The sequence below is a fragment of the Dromaius novaehollandiae genome, chromosome 2 (genome assembly GCF_036370855.1).
Source record: "Dromaius novaehollandiae isolate bDroNov1 chromosome 2, bDroNov1.hap1, whole genome shotgun sequence".
Classification (NCBI taxonomy): Eukaryota; Metazoa; Chordata; class Aves; order Casuariiformes; family Dromaiidae; genus Dromaius; species Dromaius novaehollandiae.
In genome coordinates this window covers 139722864-139748582 of record NC_088099.1, presented here as the reverse complement: position 1 = coordinate 139748582, position 25719 = coordinate 139722864, and the positions used below count along the sequence as shown (strand labels likewise).

Below are 25719 nucleotides of genomic sequence, written 5' to 3'. Positions count from 1 at the left end.
TAATTAGTGAGATTTTCACATCTCTTGGCTGAATAGAATATTCTCGAGAGAAGGGTAAGGCAAATCCTAGCAGCCAAAGGACAAATCAACGCTGATCTACTCCTCCTAATCCCTGAGGCCGCTGCGCATTAGGGCAGGCGGGCAGAGTTACCTGAGTGTCCCCTGACTGGCTGAGTGTGGGGTCAGGATTTTGCTCAGGCAGGTGCAGAACCTGTTGTTTATTTAACAAGGTTGGCGGCAGCTGCTGCTACCACTTCGGAGCAATTAAAGAATGTGTTGTGCGGTAGGAGGTTGCCAGGTGCTGGCTGTCCTATTTGCTATGACAAGCAGGGCAAAATTTCTTGTAAACACCTGCCAGCATCCCAGGCAAACCTGTACTAACGGGCTATTATGTACCTGCCATTAAGCCATTTGTGGGTTTAGCTGACAGCAATATGTGCACACTAGCTATCACTGCGAGAGCTTGAAGAGATAAGATATGCCAGTGTTTCCTTACCTCTGACAGATGCTTGGCCAGGATGTTTGAGAAACACAACACTCACTGCAGACTTTACCCTTTCAAAAACCTGGGGCCCAGTCCTCAAGTGAGGCAAACTGATGCCGCTCTGCTGACGTCCGGCAAAAGCTGGCAACTTACATGTCAGGGCCTGCACATGAAGTGGGCCTGGCAACCGGAGCCTGAGATACTGAGATGTCCTTTTCCTGGGAGCCTGGGTTTTGGGTGGGCTTCTTTGCTTTCACGTATATGGCAGGCATGCCTACAGCTTAGCAGCTTAAATGATTTGTAGATGCATGTTTGATCTCTGCTCTTTTAACTTACAGATCAGGACAATTAGTATCATTAGTCACAAACTTCCCTCTGAAAAGAACAGATGCTGCTGTTGAAAAAATCAGGCCTTTGAAATATTTTAAAAACGTGTCTTAAGATGATTAATACGTTTCCGAGAATGCATGTGATGAATAGCACTTCTGGGGCACTGGGTTTCTGAGCCACCACAACGTGCTGCTGCAGTGGTCGTCTTCGGGTACCACTCGAGGAAAGAGGCCGAGAGGAGTTCCAGGCTGTTCCTCCTCTGAGGTGATCCTGTCAGAGATCAGCAGTCTCTTGGAGCTCCTCTACACACCGACTGTTACTAATGGCCCTCAGGGGACCGTCAGCCAGCTTGAAACCGCTGAAGAGCATCCACACCATGCCCAGCGGTCCCACCTCTGGCCCAGGAGATGCTGGAGGAGGGCTCGGCGCTGGCCACCAGGCATGCAGGGAAGTCCCCAGACTGGAGGCGTCTCTTGTTGCAGCTGCTGTCCCGAGTATGTGGTCCCACAATTAATGGTAATGTAACAAATACTAAAGGGATTCATTAAAACCTGAGGAGGAACTCATGTGAAGAAGAAATGACCTTTAGACTTTCAAGTCTAAGCTACATGTCAAACCTTCACAGTTTAGTTTACTTGTATGACTAAGCGTGTAAGCAGCTGGCTGCTTTGGGAAGTCAGAGACAGGGACTGCGGTTCAGAGCTCAGTTCTTTCATTGGGGAGGGCGAGGAGACCTACTAAGTTTTTGTAACAGTTGTTTCAATCACCAGACTTACTGAATTAATGAATTCAACAAAAATGACATCATTGCAGAATGACAATCTACCCTGGCTCCTGCAAAATCCATCCCAGCACTTATATTTACAGCTCTAATCATACTCTGTTGCCTCTTTTTCATGTTTAGGCAGAAGGACTGTGTGTGTGTGCCTGTCAGCATGGGTATTTCTGCATTTTGGATTGTTCAGTTGAAAAACAGATATTTGCAAATGTAAAAGGTAACTTGCAAATTCTTTTTTATTTTGCAACAAGAGAATCACGATATTACTATTAGACAAATATCCCAGGAGTAACTTAACCATGTTCCTTCATGGGAAAGGGAAATGATTCTTATCCAGACTCATTTTCTGTGTGCTGTGTATGTTTGGAACAGCAATTATTATATATGCATTTTTCTTCCTCATTGAAAGGAAAACCTGCAGTCTCTTGCCCCCTGCAGTTTTTAGTGAATACTGTACATAAATCATTTATTTCTTTCTTTAGAAAGGGCCTTGCTCTGCACAGCATCTGTCATCTTGGGATTTCCTCCTTCCCCCTCCCGCAGAAATGTAGCTTAAAGCTGTTTGAGTCAATCTGAGCAGAACTCAAAGTTGGTTGTACTAATTCCATCAAGCTTCACATACTCTTTAACATTCTCTTTCATCTGGTGGGGACCTCCATTAATATGCACCATTCATGATTAAGGTAGCACTTAAAGGACTATCACAGGATAATGTGCAGATTACTACATTTCAGAAATACCGCCCCACCATTCGCCTGTGAAATTCAGCTTTCTACTGTAAAAAAAGCATTAATTTTTATTTTAAAAACACTATTTTGAATCACTTTTATTTTTAATCAAGAAAAGTCATGCTAACAATTGCCCTTTAATAAATAATCTCTTGAAGTTGCTATGGCAGGGGGATGGGTAAAGGGACAAGATTTCCGCTGAAGGCCAGGGCAATATGTAAATTAAAAAGGACCAAAGAAGCTGACCTATAAAAAGTCAATAACTCAAGGGGATTGTAGGATCTGATGCTGTTTGCTCTTCCTAAGTGAAGAAATAACTTTGGTGCACTAACTACCACATAGCAGTAACTGTTAGTAAATGCTGTGAGTTGTGATTTTTTTTTTTTTTTTTTTTTTTTTTTTTAATGAAGTCCAAAATATCATTCTTAATATAGGGCCAATGGGTGAACTTCTGTGTAAAGGCCAAGAAAATGCAGGTGTTGGCATGAGATAAAAGGCAAATGTAAAATGGGTACAAGAAAAAGTGAACTTTGAGAAGAACAGCAGAGGTCAATTAGGAAAAAGATTAAAGTAGAAGAGGCAAAGTAATCAGAGGAGGTTTCATGTGAAAAATGTTGGATGGTAAACTACATGCTGTGGACAGGGACATTTTTGAATCATTAAACAACCTGAAAATGTAGTCATGCCTGTCCTCATGGTCGAAACTAAACCCACAGAAGTGAGTAGAAAGATTTCAAGAGCCTACAAAAAGCATTAACAGCATCGCTGTTCACAATGGCAAGTGACACTGCCAAGGGGACCTGCTGGTATTTTGCTGATCACAGAGAAGGGCTGGAAAACTGTTACTGGTACAAAGAAGGAGGCAAAGCACCTGCAGCACGGTTGTGCATGTCTCATACCCTTTCTCATGAATGCCATTGCCAGATGACCTGGAGCCAAGCACAGGGCCTGGGGACTGTTGGGAGACAGGAGGTATGTGGGGCAGCTCATCTCCATTGCGCAGAGTGCTTTGGATTGAGCAGGGTCTGGACATCTTGCAGAGAGAGACATCAAAAAGAATGGAAAGGTAGGAGGCACATCAACACATCAAAGTCAAAGGTGGTGCTCGTATGCCTGAGCCAAGGTTGAAAGCTGGGTCACTTGTTTAGTGAGCAGAATACAGAGAAGCTACATTTATTTCAGCCTAAAGTAATAATGCATATTTTTGTTACTTAGCAGTACAATTCTATGACATGGAGGCCAGAGCAAAGGAGCATTCGTGGGACGCTGGTACACATTTATCAGAACAGTGTTTTCAGGCACAAGGCAGCAAGAACTGCAGTTTAACCAAGGGAAAAAGGAGCCTCTTAAGAGAAGAAAAGCCCTTGTTTATAGGGTATTAAGCTGATCTCTGAGTAGGTTGATCCTATGATTTCAGGGCTGGCAGAAGAGGGCTTTTCCCCTTGTTTTTGTGTTTTGTGTGTGTGTGAATAATGCTGGCTGTGCCTGTAAAAGGATAACTCTGGCTTTTTGGAATGGCCCTCTCCCTTTGCTGGACAGTGGATGGCTGCAAGTGTGGAAAGAAGCAGTAGGGTCAGGATGCTTCAGAAAGATGAGACTTTACCTGTTCAGCAGGAATGTTGTAGCATGTTGGCTGGAAGGACAAGTTCCAGTGTACTGAGCTGGAAAAGAAAGGAGATGGTAACAGGACAAGAAAACCGAAATAACAAGAGTGAGACCCTATAGGCAATGGATGAAGCATGGTTCAACTGGAACCTTGCAGGCCTGTGCTGAACTATAACTTAAATGCCTTCCCCTACATGTGGCTAGGCATGCACAGCCTGACCCATCACACTTCTGCTGGTGAGATGGGGGGCTGGGGGTGGTGATGTGCTCGGTTCTGCATGTGTGCGCAGCTATGCATTGAGACGGAAATTGCTTACAGGGGTCCAGTCTCTCTGGATGAGGGGTGAGGATAAAGCAAGGAAAGAGAAACAGATACAGCATGAGAAGCAGAAAAAGAAAGATGTTGTTGAAAGGTAGGCAAGGACAAGAGCTAAGATGGGAGCTGTGATGCAGTTCCTTACTCAGACCGTATGGACCACAGACAAATAAATTAGCCCTGGCAGGGAATTACCTTCCCTGTCCTTAACCCTGCATGTGCATGTCTGTGTAAAGCATCATATACAGAGTGATTCCAACATTTTTATAAAGATGGAGGTAATATGCACGTCACATCTGCATTATATCACTTATTTGCACACCAGTCCAGTTGGCTTTTCCTCCTACAATTCAAAATTTCAGCTACATTATAGCTGAAAGCAAATATTAAATATTTAGTAACTACTGGCTTCTCCAACAAACACCATGTAATCATGGGACCACATGCTACTTGTTAATGGCAGGCATATTGAAGGATGCATGGAAACAGTGAAAGAGGCCAGCATAAACAGTTTCCAGAGTGAAAACTAGGTATTGGTTTTAGGGTCTTCAAGGAGAGTATGATGGCAGTAAATCATGGTTGCTGGTGAAGAAGGGGAGAATTAGTATGATATCTTTAGGCCCTTGGCATCAAAAGCCCTGGCCTCAAAGCACTGTCTGGGGGCAGTTGGGGCTGGGGGTGAGGGGAAAGGGAACTGGGTTTAAAGAATTGCCTTCCAAAGGAAAATGGAGTTTCAGTCTTGAAGGGGAGCCAGGCAGTTGAGTAGGGTACTGAAGACTTATCTCTGTGCTTATGACGAAAGTGACCAGCCCAAAGAGGGCAAAGAAATATGCTGGCACATCGTGGTTGATGTGGTTTGATTATGTGTGAGGGAGGCACAGCTGGGCTGAGAAGTGGGATGGCCTCCCTAGAGGGCAGATGGGACTCGACCAAGGATTGTGGATTAGATCAGCGGTGATGGAGACAGAGAAGAATTTGAGTACAGTGAAAATGAACATGAGTGACTGAAGTAAAGGTCACTTCACAAGATGTAAGTGTGAGGAGCACTGTGCTATGGGTGGGGTGAGCTCATATAAGTCCCTTTCCAGGGGGTTGTCATCTGGCATTATCCAGCAAGAAGGGCTGTGAGTTTGCTTTCTTTGTGGGTTTGGGTTTGTTTTTTTTAATCGTTGTTTTTTTAAAAAAAAATTATTAAAAGCAGTATCCATTCTTGCAGTTGCTTTCTGACTCGGAAAGGAGAGCAGGGACATTGAATGGAAGAAACATGGTTGTCTCAGATGAAGCTGGGCGTATCCTGCTTGAATCATTGAGTTTAGTTAACATGTTAGCAAAGGATGCTTTGATGACAAATGTAATCACATACATTTCCTCTTTTACTATCAACTTCTTTCATCAAACTTCCCCATCCCTCTTCTCTTTGCCAGTTATCCTGTCATTTAATTTACCCCCTCACCTGCCCCTATCTCGGGTCTCACACATGTTCCTGATCTTCTCCAGAATGGTAGGAAGGAACTGAAGAAACAAGGGGTAAAATACAAGTCAGAGAAAAAAAATCATTTGAAGATACAGTGCCATGTCGGTTAAGTGTAGCATTCTCATTCAATGAAATTAACTGTACATTCCCATAATTAATTCATTTTTCTTCCAGTTACATCAATTAGCATATAACACAGATAGAGAGAAGAGGCAGCGGTTGGTATTTTGCCTTCAGCAGCCAGCAGTGCAATATGTTAAGACATCAAATTGTGTATGTGCTGCAGATCATTTGTCCCTTTGAAAAAATGTCCACCGTTAAGGCACTAGCAAAGAAAAATGACCCAGAAGTTTAAGGAAAGGGGCAGTGCTTCAAATGTACATTTTATGCTGCTAAAGCAATCCACAGTACTGTGACCAAAATCCTATTAAATGGAACACTTTCTATTTAAATCTTCCCATGACATGTTTCTGGTATTACCGTACCAGAGAGGAACATAACTGTCAGGCTTAAAGACTGCTCTTCTTTTCTTCCTTGAACGGCTCTTGAGATGCCGACTGTCACTTTCAGTTCAAGATCTCAGGCTAAGCACTGAACTCCTGGGCTGAAGGAAGCTTTACCCTCACTGCAGGTAAACCCCTTAACTTGCATGCCTCACACAGAGGGAAATGAGCAACTTAATTCTCAGGTAAGAAGACTCAAGACGACCACAACAGAAGCTGCCACACTGTTGTGGGGTGCCTCTGCAGGAGAAACTATCGCCTCAGCTTTGCTGTAGTTTCCTTGCGGGATAAAACTCCCGAAGAGTGTTGTTGGCAGGTGTGCGGCTTGTCCTTCTTTGCCAGTGGAAAGGCTTCTGGCAGTGTTCACCTGGCCAACACCAAGCAGTCAGGAATAACTCAAATAAGCTTTTGGTTGCTGCCTTTACACTCACCCTTTGGGCATGAGAGGCATGTTGTGGGGCCTGACGGGCTCAGACAACAGCTTCTGACTACACAGGGCAGCAAACTGCAGTGAGTTACAGCTGAAGTCGATCTTCACCCACTATTACCATCTGACATTATCTAAAATACCACACTTAGCTTTCTTTCAAAGGCTGATTCCAGCATGTTGGGCATACTTAATGCTGCCTTGCATTAAATGCTTGCTGTTAAATGTTTAATAGCAAGTGCTGTGTACACAGAATGGGGAGTCCAGGAGTTGGTTAAGAGCAGCAAAGAAACAGATGCTTAACTAAGTCTTCATAAATTCTGTCATCCCAATCTCCCCAAATATTGCTGATGTTATAAACAATAATGTGAAGAGAAAGAAGGAAATGAAATGTTAAACTAGGAGTCCTACTTTGCCTACTAAGAGGGGTAAAATAATCCTCTGTTTTTGTTCTGTATAAGAGGGGCAGGGTTTTGATTTTTGTTTTTTTTTTTTTCTCCTTCCAATGCAAGTGCTTTTGTGCAATCATGATTGATACAATGTAAAGAACTATGGCATTCTTTTCATATTTATGTGGATTGCAGAGTATGGAGAAAACTCATTAGATTGGGATTCCTCTCCTAGAAAGAAATTATCTGAATATCAGTAGCCAGTAGCTCAACTGCAGCTGTGTTTTAGTTAGGAATTTTTTTCATTTCTTGTACTAGGATATTGTGGGGCTTTTGTTTTTGTTTTTTGTTTTTTCGGGTTTTTTTTTTGACAGTGGTTGGAAAGTTTTCTTAGCATGTTGGTGTTCTTGCTTCAGTTCCGGCACAGGTCAGGAACGCTACAGAAGGGAATAACTGTCAGGTAAGTATTCAGTGTCTAGCTGAAGTGATATGCCTCTCTTCCTGCAGTTCACAGCGGACATCAGTTATTGGGAAAGTGGTACTCTCCTTGAAGGTCTCAGAAAGGACACAGAGGCCTGAATCATGTACGAAATACAGGCTCCAAGGTAATCAATTTTTCCAAAGCAGCGCTTAGCTACATTGCTTGGGCAGTATGGAGAAGTCTGTATTGGTGCTTGCCCATTCTGTGGATCCATAGGACTCCAGGGTCTTCCCTAGTTCTTGCTATGTGAGACGTAAACTTGGCTAAAATGCCCCGAAAACCCACAACTCAAAAATAAGCTAAGAGAAATGCTATATATTGAAAGTGAAGAGCATGTTAAAATACGGTATCTGTCAGGTAACTGAGCCCATACTTCGTTGCAAGTACTTTTTAATAATTTTCCTGGCTAATATTACTATTTATCAAAGCTCCCTTTTGTTTAAGTAAGGGCTTGCTGCCTCACAGCCTGTCTGCTTGGTCCTGCAGTGCAGCCATTATGCTGAATTTATGACACAGCAGTAATTACCAAGCCAAACCCAACCAGCTGCTGTTTAAAAAAGAAAAACCCCAAACCCCAGAAACAAAACCACTGGCCTGTGCCTAACAATGCAGAATTAGATGGCAAAGGACAGAGAAGCTTTATTCAAGCTCTAATGTTCACAGAACTAGCAGGGAAACCGAAAATGAATGGCAGAGTAAGCAGCACATTGAATTAATGTCTCCTCCAAGTTTGTTCCCGTGTAAGAGCCCTTCTCAGTGTACAGTGTTGCCACAATGTAAGGCACACAGAGAACCAAATGCTCAGTTAGAGTGAACAAAAGCTTGTCTCCCGCGGTTGCTTAATACTGTAACTTTTATTAGCAGCAAGTGACAGCAGTTTAGCCTTCCTGCCTTTTTCTAGATGATTACATTCCTAAGCCGATTGACTGTGTTGACTAAAGGCAGCTGTTGATCCACGCTCTTTCCTCTAACACACACAATGGCACAGGAAGAAAAGAAACACCAGATTTTATGTGTACAGGATAAGCTTAAGATTTTGATTGCCTGAACGGAGGTGAAAAATCGGTTGCAGTATCTCAGGAACTGGGGATCCCTAAGGGCACAGGTTCCACGTGTGCCGCAAAAGCAGGTGTGGCTGCAGTGGGTTTGGTAACCCAGGACTGAGCCTCCCTTGGAAGGCCACTTTCCTTTCCCTCTCACCCCCGACTTGGTGGGGGGATAAGGAAGAAGAGAATGGTTATAGTATGTATGTGGTCAGATTTGGGCCACTGAGTCATCACCAACCTCTTAAAGGGGATATCCTATTAAAAAAGGGAGGGTTAGTGAATCAAATGCAAGGGCAAATGTGGATGTGTAAATAGAATTAATTTCTTTTTTTTTTCTTTTTTTTTTTTTTAATGTAGTTGCCGTTACCTTGGTCTGTTTCTACCCTCAAGTCCAGGCAGGTGCTTTGCTGCACATTCAGAAGACCATCAGGACAGCCAAAGTGGCAGCTGTCACTTCTGCAAAAGCGTGGGGGTGTAGGGCCAGTGCATGGGGATTTGGACAGCTCTTTGGATGATGCTGAAACGGCTCAGTTCACTGGACTTGCAAAAAATCCTTTGAGCTTGTAATTTCAACTAAATAGCACTACTAGAGAGGATGATACTGGGGAAGTATTCCCCGTACCAAAAATTAGCTGAAAATCTAGTTCTTGCAGAGGTACTCACTTTTAAGTAACTTGTGTATGTGAACAAGCTCATCTCTACTCCTGGGTAAAATTATGTCAATGGAAGTGACTGGGCCAAGCATACTACAACTACAATTACCCAATTAAACTTCATTCAAGGAACAACATGTCTCAGATATCACCTTATCTGGTGTAAATTAATGGGAAAAGCAGTCTCCTTCTGCAAAGATTTAGGACACAAGTTTTCTGACTCAGCATCTGTTGGCTGCCATGCATGGTAGTGAAAGGGCTCAGGAGAGGCTGATCTAACAAGAAGGCTCCTGCTACTGTATTACCTCAGGTGAGATGCACTTTGCTGCTGAAAAGCACATCCCAAAACAAGTCTTCATCAGCAAAAGAATGCAAATGAAGAAAAGTGGTTTGTGTGCTGCACAAACCAGTGATGCAACTTAGTTACAGTATAAAGGGATCTAACCCATAAATTCAGATTTTTCCTCTCATACAAAACTGTTGGGTATCTGGTTAGGATCCTCTCTGACTAATACTAAAACACACACTGCCATGTGCAAAAAAATATTTTGACATTTCAAACTGAAATCTTCAGAACTGGTTGAAACAAAAAGTACTTTTCCTACTGGGAAACTACCCTATCTATGCAAGTCTTTTGGAACTTGCAGTAGGAGAAAGTTCCCTTTATTGTGCTTCATATTCCTAGCAGGAAAGACAAAATACAACCTGCAAATGCTGATATCCTTTCTATCATTTGCTCTTCTCTCTATATATACCTAAGCACCCATTCAGATTTGTGTGACATGAAATGATTTATGCAGCTGTGGTATTGGCCTGACATACCCTTAGTAAACTGCTGGGAAAACTGCTTGATTCTGCCTTTTGCACTGTGAAAATGGATTTATGCATAGTGGAAGGACTTAACAGGGATGACAGTTTGATAACTGACATTGTTACAGAAACTTAAGAAGACGAGAAATCCTACACTAGATCTCAAAAGCTTGAGTAGACATAGATAATAGCTCACTGGAAAACCATGTCCTGAGGAATGAAATTGTTGCCAGTGTGCTGTCAAATAAGGAAATTCTATTCAATGATGAAATAAGACACGTTAGCTAAGCAGATAGCTTTCAGGGGAGTAACAGAAGTATGAGTGTGGGTCTGAGCTAGAAGAAAATGTCTGAAAGAGTCAGATTCCAGCAGAGGTAGCACTAAGAAATGGAAAGAGGCTGTAACTTTGTGAATAAGCCAAAAAGCTGCCTTTTAGAAACATTTTGGAAAATTATGCACCCATTGATGGACTGATGTGGGAAGATAGGGTATTTTAAATTCAACCCACCAATGACTGCCTATTGTTCATGCAAGTCTGTTTTCTGTGTTTGTTTATTAAAGTATTTTTGCTCCAACAAAGGAGAGATGATATAAAGGGAGAAGGTCTGTAGGTCAATAAAACTGATGAAGACAACCATACAAAACAGTTTAAAGCTGAGTTCTACCACAAAACAGTTTAAAGCTGAGTTCTACCGCCTCTGTTCACAGTACCTTTAATCCACCCCTAGTGTCTTCAGAATTAGTCCATCAACTGCTATACTATCTCAATTAAGTAGAAAGTCCAATTTAAATACAGCAGCCTGTGTAGAAGATACCTATTCAAGCTGCTTCTCAGTGAGGAGCTATCATTTTCCATAACTTCAGGCTAAACCATCAGCTATCCTGTTCAGTTGGTAACCCTGTCTTTCACATCCTTGCTCTATTCTCTTAACTAGGACAAAAAAGAAATGAAATATAGCTTCAACTGAAGGCAAAACCCAAAATGAAGAGACTTATATATGGACTCCAATGCACAGAGGCAGAGCAGAAAATACCTGCCTGGGACACAATTTGGACTGAACTGAGATTCTTTGCCCAGTTCAGCCAAGCAGTTCAAAGGAGCATGGCTAGGCCATACCCCACTTTGTTAATGGCTGTCTGAATGAAGTGAGGCTGTATGTTGCCCTTGCAGGTCATGTGGCATTAAAACAAACAACCCTCCTTTCCTCTCCCCCATTCCTAAGCTGTAGTGATTGTGCTGCCCGTGTGAATGTACACACACCAATAACAATTTCAACAAGAAACAAAAACCTCAGTTACAATAGAAGCATCTATTTCATTATTCAGAAAGAGCTGTCTCTATTTATTCTGGTTATCTCTACCAGTAGGTGTCATGATTCTGCAACCTGTGAAAATTCTCCATGTAGTAGGAGATAAAGTGGTTAAATAAACAGTAATAATTATTGAGTTTTAGTTAAATTATTGGATGTCAGTGGTTAATTCTGTTAGATGTGATCACCCAGACTTCTTGATTGGGATGTGTTACAAATAAAAACTTCCGTCTAACCCAAATTTTTCTTTTTAATGCTCGTCTAATATACCTGCTTTCCTTGTTCCAGAAACCATGCCTGCCCTTCAGTGGGACACACTAACAATGGTGTGGGTAAGTAACATCTTATTTACAGGGAGTGACATCTGGAGAACTTCACGTTAACCTCTCTTTTGAACAAAGAGATTCAAAATGAATGCCACACACATTTGCAATATCTAACAGCAGCCCACCTAGATGGTTTTGTCCTACATCAAAGCACACTCACAGCTATGTCCATTAAAACTTTGCAATGATCCTGCTTTCATCCTACCAGTGAAAAAGAGCTGTCCAGTCTGCGAAACTAATGAAAAACAATGTCATAGGGCCACTAAGGTGGCTGGGCTAACTAGAACTATCTTCTTTTAGTAATGAGGTTGTATGCTAGTGGAGTTGTGGTTATAAATGTAAACATCATAGCAAAGTATGGCTATAACTGGGTGTCACACTTTCTCCCTACTCTTCCTTCCTGTTAGGGAGGATGACGAAAAATCAAGATACTTGAAGAAAAGAGTCATATTTATGTCTACTTTCCAGAATGGAGTAAAAGAGAGTGGGGAAAATGTTTCAGCACAGGCACATATGCATTCACTGAGATGAACACCTATAAACTACAGTATGACACATGCTTTCTTTCATCTTCAACATACTGAGCCTGTAAAGCAGCAAGCACTCTAAGCTATCACAAAAATGCTTGCAAGTTGAGGGTATGAATGCTAGATAAGCATTTATATTTAGCTGTTCAAGCTTTTGCCTATACAGACACGTTGCAATTTAGGTGGACTAAAGTAGCAGTGTTTTTTAGTTTGATCAGGCTGCTGGCCTGAGGACTTCTGAACATGTCCCCTGCTCCCAATGAAAGCAACTGTTAATTTTTTTGTTGTTTTTTTTGTATTTATCTTAGCCCTTAAGGATTTGGGGGGGGGGGGGAAACCTTACATGTCAGGCTCTGTTACTGTTCCATGAGGGAAGGAAAAACTGAAGCATAACATCTTATTAGAGATGTACAAACCCTTCTTAATCTACCCTTGCTTCATGTTCTCAGCAAAGTTCTTGCTCTAAGCTCTAGAGATCACGTAAATCCACTCTAGGTATTTTTAATGCTCTTGCAAACCATGTTTTGAAGCTACAACTGTGTTTTTCAAGCATTTATGTTTACAACAGAATTTCTAGATTCCTAAAGGGCTAATATGAGAAAATAAACCCTCGGGACTGATGGAAGCAAAAGTATTTAAGAATATGCATTTCCCTTTAGTGAAAAATCCCAACCTTACAAATACAGTAAAGACGCTAAACAAGAATGTGAGAACAAAGATACCATGGGGTTAAGAAGGCACCATGGAAGTGTAAAAGGAGACAGGAGCTTCTAGTCAAGCAAGATTCCATGGCTTCACCGAGCTCTTTAGCCCAAACTCACCAAATGCCTATGCTGAAACCTTCTGCTCCTGGCTTTGAGGGGCAGATCACCTGAGGCAAGTGTCCACCTGAGTGTTGGCTACAATGCAACACTGCAATGAGCACTGCCACCTACAGAACAGAATCAAAAATGTTTAAGTGAATTGCATACACTTTGCTAATAATGTTACTTTTAAAATTTGGCATGTGTGGGTTTTACACAGCATTCCTCCAGCATGTTGTACTGTCATTCTTGAAGGAACTGTAGCTAGACAATATCACTACATTATATGGTTATCTGTTAAATGCCACGTCGGGGGAAGTCTGCTGTCTGTTGAATTCCTACCATAAAGGGTTACCTGGCCTTACTTGAGGAAGTAAGGAACAGAGGAGACAGTGACACAGGAACCAATTGTGGAAATATTTACCTTAAATCTTATTCCTAATTACCCCACCCTTTCTCCAACATGGAGAGAGAGAAGTAGTTACTTTCTTTTGGGAGCCCTTCTGGGGCTGATTTTCAAAGCTGCTATTGCTCAGTAGCTTGCAGAAAAGCAGGTTTGGTTGTATGGTGCCAAAGTGGGCCGATTTTTCACTTATCTCTACCTTGGCCTCAATTTCAAAACACTGTTCCTCATGCAAGACCAAAGTGATGCATTCATAAGGAGAACGTACAACTGTGTACCTGCTTGTCACAAACAACAACCACTTCAGTGTGGTTTTTCATTTATTATTGTTTACACTGAGTCAACTACTCTGTGACTAAGTTTTACAGTGAACATTAGCAAATTAGATAGCAGGTTTCAGTGGCTAGGTTCTCTGGCCCCCAAAACCAAATGTTTGTCCTTTCGTGGAATTGAACAAGAATCAGCCAGTAATGAAAGAGCATTTTACCTTCGTCTTAGAGATGTCAGAGTCCTAGGCAATATATAGCCAGAGAGCTCAATACTGGCGCAACAGCTAGCCTGTGATCACTGGAAGAACTATTATAACATAAGAGATGTGTAATCAACTCTGCACTTCATCCAGGTAAATAATGTGCATGTTTTAGTTAAATGTGTTACTATTTTAGTTACAGTGACAACTATAATTCTGCCTAGTTACACAGATATCCCATTTACCAGGTCTGCCAAAGCCTGACTTGTGTAGGACTATAGTTACCGCTTAGGTGATGGCTCTCTTTTTTTATAAAGATTTTCCAAGTTTTTAGCCTGAGAGCTTCTCTCTGTTGAAACAGTGTGTCTTTCCTCTCCCACTCAAGAGTGGCCTTGATAGCTGCTATTACCAGGAACTAGGATGTTTGAACTGTAGATAAGTTTTTCTAATAGTTCACTAATACAAATTTAGTAAACAAAAACATGACATGTAGAATAGAGAAAATTGTGTCCACCCAAAATGTGTGGCTTTGAGTCCGGAGTCAAATAACTTAAGACAAACAGATCTGGATCTACAAAGTTCTTTCAGTGCTTTGCTCTTATCAAGGCACCTAATGCCTACTGATTTCTTTCATTGTGCTGTGGTGTTCAAACCACATTACCATAACAATAACATCCTCTTATTGGTGGGGATCAATAGAAAGTTAATAAAAATCAGTATCCCTGTCAGTATTGTCATTCTCCCCTACAGAAGAAAAAATAAAGCTGCCTTTTATAGTGACTATCAAGGGCAGATAGCCCTTTTTAACCAAATGAGAGAGACTCATTTTCACTTCTTCACATCACAAAAAGGTACCTTCCAGGATGATGTACAAATTGACAGCTAACAACCACATTTCTCTCTCAATTTCCTGACAATGGAATTCACTTTCAAGTCCTAAAATATCAGCATGAAGTCCTAGTGACAGTGATATAGGAAGGGTTATAGTGCCGCTGGAAGATTTTCTAAACTATTATTGAAATGCCCTCTGACTGCCCAAAATACCTGAACCGTAGCATTTCATAGAGATTTTCTACAAAGTTTTCAGCCCTTTGTTAGTCATATATGTTGTCTAGATGAAAAGGTTCTATGAATCTTAAAGATCCTGATAAACTTAAAAGCGTACTGCTAAAGTCAGCCTCTTCTTAAAATCAGACAGATTATTATGTAATGCAAGTCAGATTTCTGTGCGTTTATGTTCACACTAATTCAAGAAGAAAATATTAGGAATGCAATGAATACCCAAAAGACCATCAGAAATGAAAGCTTTTCCATAGCATCATGCAGTAATCATAATGACATACTCCTACAAGTATTGTAGTAATGGGTCAAGATGTCAACACCATGCTCTAAATGATTTGATGTTTCAAAGACCAAACTTTAGTCAAAAACTATGTAGTATTTTCTGACTGTAAGTTCAAGCCCCTCAACAGCAAAATGTTCATAGGCTAACAGAGAGACAAAGTAATTGGCAGGGAGAATCAACAGGGGTGTTCTGCCTTCCTTGTCTCATTAGTCCAAACAAAAGGGTGGACTTCCACTGTAGGGATGTCCCAGATAGCAGGAGAAATCTGGACTCTATATCATGTAAACTAAGACTCATCTGGACTGCTATAGAGTTTCTTTCCTCCTCTCCTAGCTTTTCCTTTTTTTAATTATATATCTGCTTTCATAAGCTCCCTCATCTTTTCTGCATAGCTTCTTCCTACTCCCTTAGTAAAAATGGGAGCAAATATATGATTCTATACTTTAACATGGAGACTATTAAAGTGTTTTCTGAATCTGGACCTCAACTCTGTTGGGCGTTAAAGATTGATATTAAATCTATAATTTTCATTTTTGTTTCTCTTAATAGTTTGATGTTTTCATTGAAAAGAAAAAATGATGGGAAATAAGCATTAAAAATAAAACATAAAAATTAGCCTGTGCCTCTGGTTACTAGAGGACGGGTCTGCAAGCGAAGCATGCCTTGTAGCTTGTAATTTTCAAGTGTGAGGAATAGCAAATGAATGCCAATAAAGCTGCCTGCTGGCTAGGCCAGTAAGAGCTTTTCTCAGACAGAAGCTATTTCTCTGTATAGCAAAACCTTCTCTGCCTGCTATATAAGATAAGAGGAAGTAAATAAGTCAAGCTTGTGGTGCTAAAGCACTCTGAGTTTGTAACCACAAATAAAATTAATTTTAAAAAGTTAAACAGATACAAGTTTGAAAGATGATTAAAAATATGAAAAAACCCTATCCTTTCTATTTTTCCAAATTTTCCTAGTGCTTTTCCTGCTATGAGTACTTCACTACATTGTGACTGAGTGTATGAAAGAAAACAGCATCAAGAACTAATTATCAACCCTACAATCACGAAACAGCAACCTCGCAGGATAAAGGGAAAAATTATCTGTTTAAAGTTTCCAGGGGAGCACTAGGAAAAACTTCAATTAAAAACATTTTTAAAAAACCTTGAAACTTTCTGACACTGTTTCTTTTTTAACTAGCTAGTGTGAACCATGCCTCTGCTGATTCAATGGTTGCTTAGACTCTCAGGGAAAACAAGGACAATCCTATCTATGTGCAACTGGTAGACTGGATCCTTCTCCCAGCTCTCCTTACACCGTATTTTTATAGTAGGCTTACCACAGCAAAGGTGTATGTACAAAACAAATTAAACATACAGTCACAATAATTAGAACTCTTTTCCATTGTGTTTCCAGACATTCATTGTTAGAGTAGGGAACAAAAAACTTTGCATAAAAAAAAAATCTTTCTCCACACTCAGAGAAATTAACTGAATTAGGTGGCACAACGTAAAGTCTCTATTCATAAGGCAGGTATTAATTCTACAGTCTTTCCAGCTCCTTTGTGCTCATTTTTTTAGTGGTGAAAAAGGGATTTAAACAGGTTATTTGGGTTACAGTGCAAAATCACTTCTGCATCCTCCTCCTCAACACTCGATCCTGTCCTGAGGACAGCTTGGCTGCAAAAAAGGATTAGCTTTTTGGACTTTACATACTGTACTTGGCACATCTGGAGTGTGTATTACTGGGACAGGATATTGGAAAGAAGTCAGAAGACCTGTCTCAGGCATTCACAGATTGCATGGCCTTGGGCAACTCATTTGCCTTTTTTGTCTGTTTTTTTCCTCCCACTCTCTGGTATCCATGTAGAAAAGGAGTGTTTTTAGAACTGCATGAAGTTTCACTATGTATTTGCAAAGTGCCAAGCAAAATGAAGTCCTGATTTTGGTCAATAATATCATATTTCAAATGACAAAGATACCTGAGTAGAGTTTCTGAGCCTCAAGCTGTTGTAGACCAGGGAAGTATATTTAGGAAGCACTGCTATATGATTGCTCTATTCTTCTGTTCTGCTATAACTACTACAACTTTATCTGCTTTATTTATTATCAGAGTCAGGATATAAGGCTATGTGAACCATTGGTCTTGCCCAGGACAGCCATTTTATATTCTTACCTACTCCAGTAACCATCTGGTTGACTTTGCTTGATTTGTGCCATTATTTCACAACTCATTTTCATGTGCTGGTAACTGTTTTTTTTATACTGGCTGGAGTCAGGGCTGAATCCAATAGTTTTTATATCTGTCAAATAACAGCTTTTCTTGGAACAGAAAAAAGTTTGCCTTCCTTATAAATGCCTTGCCAGCCTCTTACAGGCAAATCTAGAGGAGTTTTAACAAGTTTATAGAAAGTTTATAACACAGTGCTAGCAACTCTGAGAAAAATGAAACTACTCCTTGTTTCAATAGAGTTCTACCACCCAAACCTATCTAACACTTAAACCGCAGTCAGCAGGTAACCAGATCACTACAGCAGGAATACCCAATTTCTTCAGTATAACTCTGTTTTCCCTTTTTTTTTTTTTTTTTTTTTTAATAGTTATAGTCATGTACATGTTCATCTGCTTGTCCTCACTCAGAAAATTCTCCAGATGGGATGGGCAACTGTTAAACTGGGAACTGTTAAATAGTTCTCTTTTGCTTACCTATGTGTTGAGTTTCTGTAGGTTTTGGTAGTCAGCTTGGCTCGTATGGTTGTGTTCTCCTTCAATGACAGGCAGGAGGGTGCCAGTCTGGAACAAACCATTTGACTTCAGATCTCTTTTCATGTGTTCTGGCTGCAGTCTCCTCAGCTGACAATGTCAAAAGCTGTAAACAAATCTAGTTAGTTACTAACCAGGTCAGATTGTCCACTCCCACAACCTAAGGTTGTATATCTATGGCTGTTACACAGTAGTACACATCAAAAAAAACCCCAAAAAAACAAAAAACAGTCTGAACATCTGGCAGAGAAGGGAGAAGAAGAGGAAAATGACTTGTGTCCCCAGTGTGGATAGTAAGTCCAAAGAGCCCCAACCCAGTAAGAGAATAGACTAGTTTGGTACTTAACATTGGGTCGCAGACAGGATGTGACTGTTAGGGACATTATGGGACAGAACCTCCTTAAATCTCCCACCACCCTGCCTTTTCAGCCACCCCCTGGAAGACTCAAGCTTTTACAGGACCCATCTCAGGGAAACTCCAGGATAATTGGGAAAGATGTGAGGCTGGCTCGAGGAAGACCAACACCTACCAGTACACACTGATGAGGTTCTGTAATGAGCCATCTGTCAACTTGAAACATCTGTATAATGAGGATATTGGATATAAGTCTAATGTTTTTCTGAAGGCAGTCTTAAGTAGGAGTAGTGAAAGGACATGCCCACGCTGGAAGGGATTTGCCTTACCCCCCTGTGATATTTAGCTCTGGATTCATGACCAGTCTGCAGCTGGAAGGAGAGAGATAAACTCAACCTGACCCCTCATTTCCTTTCAATGTTCAAGGAAGTCGGAGAGTAGGTGGTTCAGAGAGTGACATCAGATCCAAGAAGACAGATTTAGTTCTGATGCTTGGATCTGTATATGCACAAAAGTGGACTGAGGTTTATGGTCTTCCTCACAGGACAGGATCAAATTTCAGTATCATCTTGGAAGAGAGAGAAGCTAAAATAGTAGTTGAATCTAAGATTGTTCCAAAGAAGAGATGAATAAACTTGATACTTAGAGGCGGAAACAGCTACAAAGCAAAAACCCTCTCTCAGTCTGCTGGGATTTGGCCCAGATAGATAAACCATCTGAGAGCTGAAAGCTAACTATCTGCATGAGCCTAAAGAAAAGGACATAAATTCCTCCTGTAATTGAAGAAGGTCCTAAATACTTCAGAGGAGACAGCCAGGGGAAGAGGATTTGGTGTAAAAGACATATTTGGAGAACTACTATGGCAGGGTGGGGATAGAGCAAAAAAAGGCGGAGACTAGCAATGTGCCCTGAAGGTCATATGATGACCCCCGAATTCTCTACTTCTCCCTCAAGAGAAGGCATAATTTCAGGAGGAGGCGGGAGGATGCAGAGGAGAGAACACTGAAGTAAATCTCTTACCTCCTCTTCCTCTAGCCTTTTGTCCTTACCTGGATTTAGCGAGACATCTCAAAGCAGTGACACTGCCCAGCTGAGACACACTCCCGGCTGGCAAAAAATTGCTTAGACAAACTGCTGAGTTGCTGCTTAGCTGTTTGCCTGAGGCATACAGGCTCTGCAAAACAGGACTAAGGAAACTTTGACACCTAGTCATAGCTTTCTCTGTGGAAAAGATCCTCAGCGTTTCTGGCTGAGGATCAGATAGCGACCTCGCACAAGGCACCTGCTTCATTCCTTCCTGAGATGCGAGAGAGGGAAGAAGCTGCAGATCATGGCTGAAAGTCAAAGAGAGGAAAAAGGCACTAGATTCCCAACAGACTTTTGAATGCCTCGGTGAGACAAAAGCTGCTACAGTGCTACTGTAGAGCCAAGGCCCTCTATAGGCCTTCACAAGCAGGGTGAAGAGATGGTATGAGAAAATACATCTCTCAAGAGATGGGTGGCACAAATTTGCAATAATATTCTCATATTCAAGAATCAGTGCCTTTAAAAAGACCTCCAATAGATTTTTAAGAATAAATGTATAGTGGCAAAATTGTGTTACCTCCAGACAACTTTAAATTATAAAATGAGAGTGACTCAGATCTCATGATTTATGGAACACCAGCTTCTGCTCTTACTGAGGAAATTCTTCATTAAAACAAAACTCCAGCTAGATGAGCCTCCTGGATTTACTCAATAATTTTGAGAAATGAGGTTTAGCTGTCTGAATGTGTTGGACTGGAAGTCCCTTTTTCCTGTTTAAAGAGAATAATGTTTATAGCTTTAAATGCTATGTCAATTTAAATGTTATAATGTTTCACAATCATGTATTTAAACACAGAAATCTGTTTATTTACCCAAACAAAACAGAGGAAATGATTCCAGCCCTCAGGTTTTGAATTCTCTTTTAAATTTGTGAACATCAGTCCACAACTTAGAGATGTTTGTGTATCTATGTACCTCCAAAATACTCATATTTCATAGGCTTTTTCACATTAATATTCACCAACAGTATCACAAAAGTTCTTTTTCTTTTACATAACTGTAAGCAACAGTAATTCTAGAAACACTAGAGAAAAAAAAAGCATAGCAATGTCCACAGTTACAAGAAAAAGTGCACATTACTTGGTCACAATCACAGTCATTACTTGGAAAACTATATGTAACAAGTAGATATAAAATATCACTGATGCCTCAAACTCATTGTCAAAAACAGAATTACATAAAATTTTGTACATGAAATAAGGCAAATTTAGGAGTGCACAAGGAACTTGTTATTCAACAAAAGCTAAACAATAGAACAGATAGTACAGTAAGCATAAACTAAAGTACTTTTTTCTATATACTTAAAAATAAGCCTGCTGTAGTGCACAAAGAAAACACCATTAATGTGTAATCAATATTATAAAATAAGAAATAGAGGGGTTGGGAAGAGTTGGGGAGGGGAGAGAAGAGTTTAATTATAGTTGCAGCTGCATACATTTACATTTTTGTACAGTTTTAGCTAGGCCTGGGAATTATACAAATCATACCAGAAGTGTCAATGACCTTCCTCTGTAAGAATTTTGTTTAAATTAAGGAAAACAAAATAAATACACACAAGAGTGCAAATTTTCAGATTGTCACTTGCAACCTCTTAACATTCAACCATCTACATCCAATCACAACTAGAGGGACTTGTACAGGACAGCAGCAGTGATCATGGAGTTAGATGAGCTCACTGTAAGAAATCAATTTCTTTTTTTTTTTTTCTCAATGATATGTCTTTTTTTAAAAAAACCCTCAACTCTTTATTAGTTACTAATAAAGCTGCAATATATTACAGAATGGAGTTGAGAATGGCATGAATGTAGGAAATGCATGCTTCCTTTGGAAGGTGTTCCAGAGATGACAATTTACAGTACACAGGGGAAGAATTATCCAGCATCAAGAGTTACTTGTCGTAGAAAGAATATGAAGGAGGGGAGAAGGGCACAGTCAGGGGTTCAAGAGAGGAAGGGGGGACTTACCATAGCTCCTCAAAACATTTTTAGGACCAGTGAAAAAGTTTACCAAAGTAAAAATGAAAAATCTTGAATGAAAACAAAAATCTTTTGTTTTGTTTTTTATAAAAATTACATTTTTTTAAAATACAAGATCCTTTTAATTGCAATTGTGCCCTGTAGCAACAGGACATTTGGCAACGTTTTGCCATATACTGCAGCTTTAAGTCCGATGAGTCAGTATCACATTCCACTAATATTGCACGTGGATCTTGAACAATTTTTTTTTAAACCATCACAACATCTTCTGTTTCTCCACTTGTTAGAACGAGTTAATTTCTAGCCACTTTTTCGATATTTATGCTGACACACTAAAACAAAAAGCTGGACACAGTAAAGTACCTTGGAAATACCAGAGGTTGAAGTTCACTTGAAGCACCTTAACACATCACTTTATGGATCAAGAACAGTGTGGCATTATGATAATTAACTCTCCTACAAAACTGTGCAGTAACTGAAGTGTGTGCTCTGAGAAATCAAAATGTCACTAGTGGAAACTCTGAGATAAGACCAGGCCAGTTTGAAGGTCACATGACTCAGTTCTGCTGCAAAATAAGGTTTTCCAGTTCATCTGCAGAACGCAATAAAAATGCGGCTGATTCTCGGTACCCTGCCACAAGCTGCCTCACTGCATTTATTTCAGTCGGACTCAGCTGGGGTCTAGAGCTTGTACTACTGGAGGATCCAGAGCTGGTTGCTAACTGCCTCTTCATACTGAGATCTGTTGGACCTGCAAACAACAAGGGAAAGGAACAGAAGCCTCAGAACCTGCTGCCAGTGACCTTTCACTACCACAGGTTTGTGGATACAGACTCAAGAGTAGCAAATCCACTCACAGCTGAGTGCCAGTAAGAAGCAGCACACACAAGCAATAACTGTTCGGTTCCTGATTCCCCTGACAGGAAATGCAGCAATTATTTTCTATATCCGACAGACACCTTTAAAGTTCTGCTCATGTAACGCAAGGTGCAGGCCCACCGCCAGCAAAAAATTAGCCCCCGGGGGATCCCAGCAGCATAAGGCTCTTGCAGCCGACGCTGCCCTGGATCCGATGCTGGTGAGCAGGGCAGAAAGCTCATTGCCTGTGTCCCCCCCCCAGCTGCAGCTGCCGTCACAGCCCTCACGGCAAACCACACACTGGTGTTTTCATCGCAGAGAAGCAAACCCACATTCTCTGTATATTTATTTTCACAATTGTATATGCTTCACTTAGTGGGCAGCCAGATTGTGAATCCCTTACTGATGTAGATAAACGGTCACTCACTTGAATAGCCCTGATGCCATGTGATCACTGATAGAAATAGTTGGTCATGAATGAGATTACATTCTGGTCACAATCTGGCTGTTATAGTAGGGAGTTTGCCATCATCAAAGCTGCTCCATTCTGTGGGGGATGAGTACAGCTGGCAACATATTACAAAGATCTTACAAGGTCTGAGCACTGACAACAGAATTTGCAGCAATCACCATGTTGCATTGGCAGCTTTCTCCGTTACACCAATATGTTTAGCACTTTCCATCAGAGAATATTCTCAAGACCACATATGCTGCATGCAGAAGAAGCACTCCAGAGGGCAGGCTGCGGATTACCTCAATCAGCAAAACTGTCTCCTACCACGAAGTTCAGCTTGGTGTGGAATTTCCCTAGCAGTGTGACCCTGGTCATTGCTCAGCTAAGATGTATGGTGCTTTGATGAGATGTTTGCATTTTTCACTTTATACAATATGTTTTTCCACCCAGAGAATAGATTTCTTGAGAGGAAAGGCAGAACTGAACTCAGGCTTTTCTTTCTTTTCTTTTCTTTTCTTTTCTTTCTTTCTTTTTTTTTTTTAATCAAAGAAGGATGCAGATGGCAAGTATACCTATCCAGCAGTTTATTAGGTGCAAGTCTGACAAAATACTGCTCATTCATTTTGATAGTGTAGCAAATCTAAATTTCTTGCAGGCATCAGATCAGCCTAGCCTGATCCTTATCTTAATTCTCTCCTGGCAACTGAGATCAAGTTATCCAAAGGAATGCATCTTGCTTTCCTACAAGAGCCATTCATTAACAGAAAAATGTCACTGTTCAATTTCATATGGAGAATGTGCATCAGAGCTCAGGCTTTCTCAGCACTGGCCATTGGATGGACCTTGCTTCCTAAAGAGACTGGGTTAATGATAAAATATAACACATTCAAATACAGAACACAGAAGACACCAATTTATACTCTAGAGGTTCTCCTAAACAATCCCAGCAGGATCTCATGATTCAAAAAAAATATTTGCTAGCCTAAGCACTGTTAGAAGGAGATGCACGGATCTCCAGATGCTGAAGATCTGGTCATCAACATTACTTAGTTTTCTTTCCTTTATGATTACACTGAGACATAGTGGAGACCACTAAGAATGTCAAGAATGCCATGTTCCTACACCCACTGAAGTTAATGAAAATCTCCCCTTGACTTGAGTGAATGAAAGCAGAGCTGGGACTATGAAAAGAAACTACTCAAACAGAAAGGGTCATTTTAGGTCTTCTCATTTCTAGCTATGCAGCTAGCATGCACACCACTTAGCCCTAAAACTATTTTATCCAGTTTTACACTGTCATAAAGGAATTGACTTTTAAATGATTTCCAGCATACAAAGGATAAATACAAGAACGATTAGCTCAGTGAATGTACTGCAGTGTGACTACACTCTATAGGGAAATGATCATGTTGTGAAGAAACTTGAAGGATTCTTCTAAGGAAGTAAAAAAATCTCACCCCGGCACTGAGAAGAAGGGTGTACAAATCATAAAGCCAGCTGGACTGAATGGTTGTAAGAAGCCATTAAGGACTTCTGTATTTATTGAGGCAGTAGTGAAAAAGCTGCCATTGACATATTGAGGGCATTGTGCTCCAGATGAACCTACTTTAACTTTTATATTCTTTCCTTGACTCTCATTCATGTCACCGCCAAAAACACACACAGAATATATGGCAGAACAGAGCTTCTGTGGCAGAGCAAATTTTTTTCTGAAAGGAAAGTGAAAGGCTTTTCTCCTTGGTAATCCAGATTTCTAAGTAGTTGAGTAGGATATTAAATTTGTTTCACTCATAAGAAGAAAATGTATAGTTCTCCTTATTTACATCTCTGAGTTTTCCTTACAGAAATAAAGACACGTAGTAAAAGCATTACTCTGAAAGGAAAACTAGGAGAAGGCCAGATTCCCAGCAGGCATAATTCAGTGCAACACCTCATAAGTCCAGAGTCGCTCTGATTTACACAAACCGAAGATCTGGCCCTGCATCTCTAATAGCATTGATTAACTCTCATGAGGAAATTTTTTGACTTGTCAGAATATGTATCTTTGAAGGAACTGGAAAGAAAGCTTTGTGCAACTGCAGCTAAGAATAAAAATAATCTGCAGTCTGCACGTGCAAGGAACCATCAGGACCCAGAACTACTCCTGCTCTGGGAGGCTTCTGTGGTATACCAAGTGCTTGTATACAAAGGAAATGAGAAAACCCAGATTTTAACTTACCCCAGCCACTGCAAACTATGTGATTTTTAAAAATTTTTATAGAGTAGGAAAATGAGATTTTCCTTCTCTCCCCAACTCCTGCCTTGTACTTAACAAGTCTCAGTGTTGTCCTCCTCCTCCTTCTCAAAGAAAAGCCTCCTGAGAAAACAAGTAAAAAGACCCAGACATAGAGAAAAGAGTTTGTGGCTGCTATTTTGGGGTAGCAACTATGGCCATGCCTTGCCAGGAAGGGAAGCTGCATGTGCTGGCAGAGAGCTGAACAGAAAGAGCATAATCTCTGCTTGATGTGGGAATAAGAATTTTAGTTCTTCCTTCAGTTATGCTACGTGACCCCTACACTTCACCTCCAAAGCTCACCTGCGACACACCAAGCCCAGACTTATATCTGGGAGAATATCCAGACTCAGAGCCTAGCCCCAGGGTATATTATACTGGCTTAGGCTTTTAATAGTTATGACAGACAGCCACTGGCAACATTACTGATTATTAAAGCTTATTTGGTCCGGTAAATGTTAAAAACGCTATAGCTTATCTTCAGCTTTATCAGTCATACCTGGTCGTTCAGAAAATAATGAATAAATGCATTGTATTTTCTAGCGTAGATTTTTTCCTAAGCAACTTTATACAAATCAACTATTGAAACACATCAGTCTAAATCTTACTAATAAATATCCACCACACATCTTTATCCGAACAAATAAATCACAGATATTCTGAAAGCCTCTTAAAATAACAAGTTAACGAGTTTATCTTCAGAAGCCATCACTACAGATGACTAAATCTGGAGAAAGCTGATCAGTTTAGACATTATTTCTTCTAAT

General features: G+C 40.6%; 1 protein-coding gene across 5 annotated transcripts in view; it reads right to left on the bottom strand.

The window, feature by feature from the left end:
- Positions 1 to 20173: 20173 nt before the first annotated feature.
- Positions 20174 to 25719, bottom strand: part of NOL4 (nucleolar protein 4) — a 194329-nt gene continuing 188783 nt past the window's right edge. For all 5 annotated transcript variants that reach the window (XM_026102988.2, XM_026102989.2, XM_026102990.2 and 2 more), the window contains one exon: positions 20174 to 22119. In XM_026102988.2, coding sequence (XP_025958773.1) covers positions 21926 to 22119 — 194 coding nt within the window. In that variant the 3' untranslated portion in view covers positions 20174 to 21925. The remainder of the gene's footprint in view (positions 22120 to 25719) is intronic.